At 38.3% G+C, this 9166-nt stretch overlaps 1 protein-coding gene across 5 annotated transcripts; it reads left to right on the top strand.

Annotated features, from left to right (window-relative positions):
• The first annotated feature begins 301 nt into the window (after window positions 1-301).
• On the top strand, window positions 302-8753 carry prkra (protein kinase, interferon-inducible double stranded RNA dependent activator). Of its 5 annotated transcripts, XM_087804143.1 has the most exons (10): window positions 302-560; window positions 625-691; window positions 1872-2143; window positions 2228-2330; window positions 2413-2553; window positions 2932-3067; window positions 3279-3328; window positions 3404-3446; window positions 3949-4047; window positions 4116-4622. In XM_087804143.1, the coding sequence occupies exons 1-10, from the start codon at window positions 547-549 to the stop codon at window positions 4121-4123; spliced, it is 933 nt and encodes a 310-aa protein (XP_087660269.1). In that variant the 5' UTR covers window positions 302-546; the 3' UTR covers window positions 4124-4622. The 5 variants fall into 5 exon arrangements, with proteins under 5 accessions (XP_087660269.1, XP_087660268.1, XP_087660267.1 ...); XM_087804142.1 differs by having other exon boundaries at window positions 302-691; window positions 3952-4047; XM_087804141.1 differs by having other exon boundaries at window positions 302-691.
• The last annotated feature ends 413 nt before the right edge of the window (window positions 8754-9166 follow it).

Below are 9166 nucleotides of genomic sequence, written 5' to 3'. Positions count from 1 at the left end.
GGGTGCCACGGTTCAGACAAACTCTAACGGAACAGTGACAAGATCTGGTGGAGTCTCTCAACCTCCACAAAGATTGGAATAGTAATATAGAGCACAGTTTAGTTAAGGGGGCTAGCTGTGAAGAAAAGGGCAGAATAAATCCCTTCAGCAGAGCCAGAAGGTTCAGGTGGTCTACCCTGTCCTTCAGTTAAGATAGAAGTTAAATTTAAGTTCAGTGAATACTTTAACAGCTAAAAGAGGGGGATGTAGTAGAACCTGATGACCACCAGGGGGCACTGTACTGTTGACATGGTTGGAGGTGTGTGGGGAGATCGGTAAAGTTTTTTGGAATCCCTAATGGCTGTTAGCGTTGTTGTGTGTCTCCTATAAAAACTAACGAGTTGAGCAACAACATCGTACAGTCTTATCTTATCAAGCTTCTGTTTATAATCATTATCACAAGAATGTGGAGACACCTTTTGAGGTGTAACTACCTTGTCAGTCATGATCAGGTTACATTTCGACGTCATAAACAACGAGAATTACAATGGAAACGATTTACTGTAAATGGTTCATTTCTGGTAAGTGTTCCGATGTGTCTCGCTTGGATATTAAGGCCTGGTTTTATCCGCCCACTTGTGTCAGGATCAGCTCAGGATACTTTCGGTTTAGATCGTCAACACTCGCTGGGACATTTTGGAACTATTGCAACGTAAGTAAAAAAAAGTTTAAATCGTCGATATTTCTTTGATTCCGTATTTTTAAAAATACGTTGTTTTTTTTCAATGCAAGAGAAGTGAAATAAAGAAGTAATTATCATGGAAATGTTTATGTTTTTCTCTCTTCACGTTTGTTGTTTGAACACACGTCAGGCGCACTTCATTATTTCACACGTAACTGTCAGTAAATTATATTTTAGATTAAAGAGAAAATATGTATTTCACTCCGAGTGACTAAACGAATAACTTGTAATGTACTCTGTGTCTATTCAAACACGGACTAATAATAATACATGAGCAGGATTTATTTAAACATTCTCTTAACTTTCGTGAGGCGCCGTTAAAAGAAAATGGTGTCTTAACTTGTTGTCGGTTTTTATCTATTAAGATATGTCATTGTTCGTTAACACGCTGTTAAGGGGATGTATTTCTGTAAAGGGAAAACTGTTTAATTGTTTAATAAATCACTTTAGGACGTCTATCAGTACCATCAGAATATTGAACTGAACCTCGAATTCGTTTTTTTTAGTTTTTATTTAAAATCATTGTATTTAATCATTTGTATATTGAAAGGTTTAATTGATGAGGAACAACTTAGAAAGTAACTTTTCCCACAGAACAACTTTTACTAAGAGATTCTAGCCCCACCAGATAAAACTAATATCTGGCTTTGTATCATGGCATAGAAAGTTATACGGTATTGCAAAGTATTGCATACTGTTAAAAAACGAACAGTAATCATTTATTAACGTATTATACTACAGTATAGTGTACTATACTGTAGTATAATATAGTATAGTACATTAATAAAATAATAACTGTATATAAACGTGTGTGTCAAATAATATTGTTCATATTTGCACATTAAAAGCAGGAGCGGCTCAGGTAATAATAAAACAACAGCACAGGTGATAATAAAAATAATCAGGGACATATTGAGTTGTTAAAATTCTTAGGGCAGTGGAGCGAGATGTGGGTGTGGTAAAGGGGAATTCTTGGAACATGTGGGGAAACTTGAGGAGTTTTACTGACAAACACAAGGGTGATTCACTAACGGTAAACTATTTATAGTTCATTCATAGTTCGTAAGTGACAGTTAAACACTTTTGATTTGTTAACTCAGATTCACAGTTTCTCCAGCATGTTTGGTCACCCAGGTGTGTTCTATTACAGGTAATGGATTTCCAAAAGAAGCTTTATGAAATCGATCAGTCTCTGGACACTGAGGAGGTGAAAGCTTTGTGTTTCCTCTGCGCTGATCTTCTGATAAAGAATCTGTCACAAGTGGAACGAGCAACAGAGCTCTTCGATTGTTTGAGCCAACATGGACACTTGACGGAGGAACGTCCTCATCTGCTTACTGAACTTCTGCTCACCATTGACCGACCTCTACTTGTCAATAAATACCAACTACCTCGACACAGTGATGAGATATCTAAATTCAGGTTTGCCTGCTCTTACCTCCAGAGATTCTTTCACAACACTTGCGTTCTTCACGACTCTTCCTCCTCTCTCTCTCTAAAACCCAGGAAGCTGCTGTACAACCTCGACAAAAACCTCACTGATGAACATCTGGACGACATCAAGTTCCTGTTGTTTGAGACTTTACAGGAGAGGAAACGGAAGAAAGCAGTGAGTCGATCATATTTATTTAAGTAGCTTTCACCAAGTCATGTGAGCGATGCATCCTCACATTTTCTTCCACTTATCTGAGGCAGAAGCTGAAGGTAAGAGGTCCAGACTGAGGGAATACACACCTTTATTTGGAAGAGCAGCAAGCAGTCCACAGAAAAAACTTCAAAAACAAAATGTCCCATGTCTATGTGCCTTTGGTGGAAGAGTTCATCTTCCACAGGTGAGGAAAGGATGGAGCAAGAGAGAGTTACTAAGACCTTACCTCACACAAAATGAATTAAAATAATGCCCTGGATCAAATAAGATCATGGCAAAAGATCATGTAGAAATAAAAATACATGCATTTGCATTTATTTTTCATTATTCATTACTAGTCTATATGTCTTTATAATATTTTTGCCCCTCAATGTGATTAAAGTAAATATAGATAAAACATTTTATAAATATTTGATGTGTAAATTAAAACTGCCCTAGACTGAAAAAAAACCCTGTTTGTTAAGGATTTACCTAAATGACCTTACAGAGGTCAATCTATTGCTACAGATCAGTTTTTTGCACTATACTTTCTAATACTTGACTCCTCTCTGCTGGTTCACAGACGACACTTGAACTTTTCCATGAAATGGAAAACTCTTGCCTGCTCTCTGAAAATAATTTGAGCGTACTGGAGAAGATTTTTACATCTGTGTATCCTGCATTGAACCAACAGATTGCACAGTTTAAAGAAACACAAGGTAGTAACTTTTAGAAGAATATTCTCTTTCTCTTTCTCTCTCGCATATATAAATAGACATAAATCTATCTTCAACTATTTTATTGCCTTGAACTCATCCCTCCTCATGCATGAGTGTATATCCTTATTTTCTGCTTTCTCATTCTATACTACAGCCTAGATAAGTCTGAAATAAATAAACTGTAGCTTCTACTCTTTTCCTTTCTTCCCAGTTACATACACTGAACCAGTGGCTGAGGAGAGAGGATATAAAGAAAACAGGGTGATTACAATATTCTTTTTCATGTTTCCTTCTTTAGACAATATTTCTAAAATAGTTTGTTCTTTGGATTCTCAGGATTCTGGAGTGTTCTCTCAACAAGCTATTATTCAAGCACCAGGTAACTGTATATATCTTTAATGTAGTGGTTGGTATATATATTTTTTGAGTTCCTTCTGGAGTTAGGAAGATTTTGGGGGTTTACTTGTAAAGGTATGTGCTATATTCAAACCACTTTTAAGTGGTGAAATCGAGTGTAAAATCGTTAAAAAATATACCGGTTAAATCTCTTCTGTAACAGTTACATTATTTATACATACTAATATATATTACATTATCAAAGCAAGTATTTTTCAATTGATGGCGAGATTAAAAAATGTATGTAAACAAGATGAATGCTTTTGTTGTGTCAGCTCCTGGGTTTATCTTACTGGTAACTCCTTCTTTGTCCTATAAAACTGGTCTCTCTCTGATGTCTTCTTCATCCAGTGCGATCTCTTACTTGTCAGTAATCTCAGACAAAAAGTTACGTAGAGCATCCTTAAAGTGATTGCTATTGTCACTATTGGTTTAGGTTGTTTTTTTTACATTTCCATGATTCTATATTGATTCTTATGTTTCAGTAGCACCTCCAAATGGACCACAAGAGATAGAAGAACACGATAAACTGTGTGAAAAACTGGCCGAACTGAGCACAGAGGTCGCTCAGAATTACTCTGAAGGTTGTTATTACCGTTTTAGATTATTGATACATTGTTTTCAAGCTTATAACTTATCTCTCCTCCTTTAGTGATGTGAAAATGCTGCATGAAGAGAAGAAAACATCTTGCTCTCTTCTTCCTGAGATCTTCGTCAAAACTGGAACGTTCTCAGTCTAGAAGAATGAGTTTTATGATTTTATCTTGAGACGAGGTGGAGATAGTTGTCAACCATAAGTACCTCGGTGTGTGTCTGGACAGTAAACTGGATTGATACTGCAACACAGCACATGTGTATAAGAAAGTCCAGAGTAGACTGTACTTTCTGAGGAGGCACAGTTCACTTAACATCTGCAGGAAACTCCTCTGCACGTTCTACAAGTCCGTGGTGGCCAGTGTCCTGTTTTATACCATGATGTGTTGTGGTGGGGGTTTATGCTCCTTATATTTGCACTTTGTTTTTTTAAATTTGAACTTTTTTCTTGTTATTACTTTTATGAAACTGGCTGTACCTTCTATCATCTGTTGTTTAGTGGAAATCCTAATTGTACAAAGGGGAATTACAAAGGGATTAATAAAGTATATGATGTATTAAGAGACAGGTCTTCTCCTGTTGCATTGAGTTCCTGAGCAGTGACACAAGATCAAGAACTCTAGGATGACGTGCGCTGCGGAAATGCGACCGTGCGGAACACTGCGCTGGGCGGAACTAGGGTTCTCCATCACATAGTTTCCTTTTTGTCAAATAAAAGGACTCAATTCATTCAAGGTTTCAAGAAGCTAAATTTTTTTACCTATAAACCCCAAAAATCTGCCATTATGCTACATACACGTTAGTTGAATGTTGCTAAACGACATCCCTCCAGTCAAGATTTTCGCCGAGGGACTGACGCACAGTTTTGCTGAACCGGATGTTGATATATATTCACCGGTAGTGACTGTGTCGTGCAAATGACAACATATTTTTTACAAAACACACCGTTTAATACTTAAATAACATTTCGAATTTGAAAATTTAAATACAAACTCCTCTCCTCTAAGAGATCACTACAGAAAAACATGACACAGGAGCGAAACCCGATTTTCTGTAAAGACCCCGGGTGAGTAGTTTCGCTTTTAATGACTTTTGTTTGAGAAGTTTCAAATCCACACGTATAGCTTAAGATCATATGCTAAACTAAATCTACAGTTTAAGGTAAACGTTCAAAGGAGGAAATAAATATTGTAGCGTTAGTCTGTATCGTAGTTGGATCAGTTTAGGATTATATCAGGACAGGAAAACCTCCTGGGATTATTACCTTCACATTTTAAGGAAAACTACACTCCCTTGCTTGAATAAGATGTTTTATTTAAGTCGTTTTAAATATAAAAAACATGTCTCGAATATCTACACATTGTAAGTATTAACTGTCACATTGTCACTTGTGTTGCCAGTGTGATTAAAGATGAGACTCCAAAGGTCCCCCACAAAAAGACCCCCATACAGATCCTCCACGAGTACGGCATCAAATCTGGCCAAGTCCCCGTGTTCCTGATGGAGAAAACTGAAGGAGAAGCCCACCAGCCCAAATTCATCTTCAGAGTCACGATCGGTGACGTCAGCTGCATAGGTGTGGAAGCATCAGGATTGTTCAGCATTTTATTAAAACCGTGTCCCTGCTTCCTAAGCTGCAGATAATAGAAACAAGTGGTAGAGAGATCACACAGGATGGAGAAGGCCTTAGAGAGAGACACGTTTCATAAGAAAACATTAACAGTGCAGTGTTGTATGTTCAGAGAGTCAGGAATCAGACTGCAGTGACTGGAAAGGACAGAATCAGAAATGACTATCAGAGTCAGAATAAGAAGTAATGATGGATGTGATGAATAACTTAATACATGAAGGAATACAATTTCTTCAGTAGTTTGGATTTAAATGTGTGTTAAAGGTGAAGGTGTAGAGGTTCAGAACACAGTCAAGATTCAGAGTCGTGTTTGATAAACTCTTCCCTGTTCTATGTACATCTTCACATGTAGAAATTATGACTGCATCATTTCAATTACAGGTGAAGGCTCCAGTAAAAAGGCTGCCAAACAAGCGGCTGCAGAAGATGCCATGAAGACTCTGCAGATCGATCCTGAAATGCTGTGAGTGACTTCAAAAAGTTAAACTCTGGACTGAACCTATCTTCTTCTAGTTTGTTTTTGAAACGGGGAAATACCGCCCTTTACTTTTGTGTTACCTCCAACTAGCCAGAGGTGAGTTTAACATAAACCAAACTCACGGCGAAGGGGACAAAATTTGACTCAAAAATTCATAAATAATCTCACTTGTTTAAATCTCACTTCTGGCATGACATTCATGACTTGATTTATGGCACACCAAACTCTCTGTTGCTCCAACCTTTGTAACCTAGAACGTTGACAGTGTTTAATCTTTAACTGGCCTGAAAACTTAGTAAGTAAGTAAGTAAGTAAAGGTTATTTGTAAAGCACCTTTCTAGAAGGGACAGAGACACTTGTTACAATGTGGATCCATGTTGAATGGTGTTCACAGAGGGAAGCGCTGTGTCAAGATCGAACCAGACGGTGACGCTGGAGGGACAGAGAATCATCTAAACTCAGTTGGAGTCCTTCAGGTTTGTGTCTAATCTGCTCTTCTCCGCACACGAGGGTAGTTAAATTTTTTTTTCAATACACTTCAGGAACTGGCGATGCAGAGAGGCTGGCGTGTTCCTGAATACTCATTAGCGTCAGAGTCTGGTCCGCCACACATGAGGGAGTTCACCATGTGCTGTAGGCTGGAGACGCTATCAGAGAGAGGTAAAGATCCGTTACACTTGAAATAAAAAAATAAAAAAATCATTATCAATACCATATAAAACCAATCTCTACTTGTCAGTATAATGAACTAGTGGTGAGCTAATGAAGCTTCATAAAGCATCGTCATTTTAAGATTATATATCTATATCATCATCTATAAACTTAGAGCACCACCTATTGAGCTCTAAATAGTTAGGACACCGTTTCATAAAGCTTCACAAAAACATCATGACTTTTTGTCCTCACTTCGCAGCGACGGCCAACTCCAAAAAAGCCGCCAAAAAGGCGGCGGCAGACGTCATAGTGGCAAAACTTCAGAGTCTGTCTGGCGGTCCTGTCATCACGTGGGTGAGTGACGCTCCACGACAAGAACAGAGAGTTTTTTAGATGAAAACTGAGTTATTCTGGTTCAGACGCCAAGTGCCGACGTGACGTTGGAGAAGCTGAAGAACTCGGCGGGAGAGAAGATTTCCCTGCTGAGGAGAAGTCCCCTGAGTATTCCCAACACCGACTACATTCAGATGATGCTGGAGTTGTCGGCGGAGCAGGCCTTTACCGTCTCCTACATCAACATAGGTAAGTCTTTTCCTCAGCCTGTGTCTGCGGGTTTCACTTATTAAGCTCTTGAAAGAAACCCACACTGACGTGCCGCTCATTTTGATGATGATTAAACAGTGGTGGAACAAGTACTATCATTTACTGGACCAAATGTAGGAATTACTCTCACAAAAACTATTCGTAAACTATAATGATCCTAATAAAAACTATCGGTGGACGCAACTATAGACATGTTTGATAAAAATGTGATCAAAAATATTTCAATTGGCAAAACGTGTAAAACGGCTAATTATATTCCAGGTATTTTTAATTTTAAACTTAAATAATCAGAAGAAAGAGTTATAAAGTCTCACTGTCATCATCCATGATGGACAGTAGTTTCTTCCTCTTCAAAACAACCACAGCATAAAACGGGACACTGGCCACCACAGACTGGTAGAACGTGCAGAGGAGTTTCCAGAACTTTCTTGTACAGATGGTCTGTGTTGTGTTAGAAAATGGCACATTCATCTATGTTTCTATCATGTTCCGTCTTTATACCTTTTGGGCCCCAAATAAATTAGAAATGGCATCTTTGCGTCGGATGAAATGTAAAGTAAGAATAACCCACAAAATAATTGACCCGAGTGAATAAAAGTGGACTGACTTCTTTACCCTCACGTCAGTTCAGAACTGTATTGAGTCTTATATAAAAATAATCCTCACTGCATCAAACTGAAACGCAGACGTCAGACTGTGACGTCGGGCAGCAATTTGATCTCAGTCAGGTGTTTCTGCTGAGTCATTATCCTCGCCTGCCGTGTTGTGTTCATCCTCCTCCTCACGACCTCACACGACGCTAACTGTCGTCCACAGATGAGCTGACGGTGAACGGTCAGTACCAGTGTCTGGCCGAGCTCTCCATCACTCCGGTGACGGTCTGCTGTGGCACCGGGATCTCCCGCAGCAACGCTCAGAACGACGCGGCGCACCACGCCCTGCAGTACGTCAAGGTCATGGGGACCTGTATGTGAGGCCCCTTGGATTTCTAGCACCAGGAGCCTTGTGTTACGTGGATTTGACCTGTTCTAATGACGACACATAATGATTTGACTGGCTGAATTTTGGCCCCCGAGCCTTAACGAACTGGCAATATGATCATGACTCATGACCGGGAGAAACACTTTTGTGTGGTTTATTGTAGCCCCTGCAGAGATTGTATAATGTGTCTGTGTGCGACTGCAGGATTGTGTTTTGTTGTCACCGGGTTTATACATTACTTTTTGGAATAAGATTGTAAAAGTATTTAAATAAAATATTGAAACATTATTATTTGAAGGAAAAATGTGTTACAGTGAAACATTTAAAAAAATAAAGTGCATTCTGAGTTGTCTCTGTGTTTGAGCTGTTTTGATATTTACCAGTGAAAGATTAATACATTTAAAGTTAATTTCTTGTGTTTGTATCTAACTTATGAATCTTAACATTATAACAAACTACTTCTTCATTCTATTGTCTTATACTGTGGCAGTTTAAGTTCATAACACGATTTTGCACAAAAAAAATGCAGAAATGGTTGATATAGTTTATTCACTAGCAGCTTTACCGCCGCCACTAGAGGTCGCGCTTGTTTATTTGATAAATCATTATAATAAAATGTAATTTAATATAAGTAAGTAATTAGTATTTATAAAGCGCTTAAACAATCAAAAAAAATACCCAATAAAATGTTTTAAGATGTTTCATGAAGGAGTCAGTAGATCCATCAAGCGCAGAGAGAGAGGAAGATCGATCCAAAGCTTAA

The sequence above is a fragment of the Callionymus lyra genome, chromosome 12, assembly GCF_982586985.1.
Source record: "Callionymus lyra chromosome 12, fCalLyr1.hap1.1, whole genome shotgun sequence".
Taxonomy (NCBI): Eukaryota; Metazoa; Chordata; class Actinopteri; order Syngnathiformes; family Callionymidae; genus Callionymus; species Callionymus lyra.
Note: the sequence above shows the minus strand (reverse complement) of the source record. Positions and strands in the feature narration are given on the sequence as shown.

Excerpts from the sequence above, each read along its gene's own strand:
- prkra (XM_087804141.1), top strand. The coding sequence starts at position 527 with ATGGAAACGATTTACTGTAAATGGTTCATTTCTGGTAAGTGTTCCGAT. Across the intron at positions 2,331-2,412 it reads AGAGGAAACGGAAGAAAGCA|GCAGAAGCTGAAGGTAAGAG; the intron begins GTGAGTCGATCA and ends CACTTATCTGAG. Across the intron at positions 3,329-3,403 it reads GAGGATATAAAGAAAACAGG|GATTCTGGAGTGTTCTCTCA; the intron begins GTGATTACAATA and ends TTGGATTCTCAG.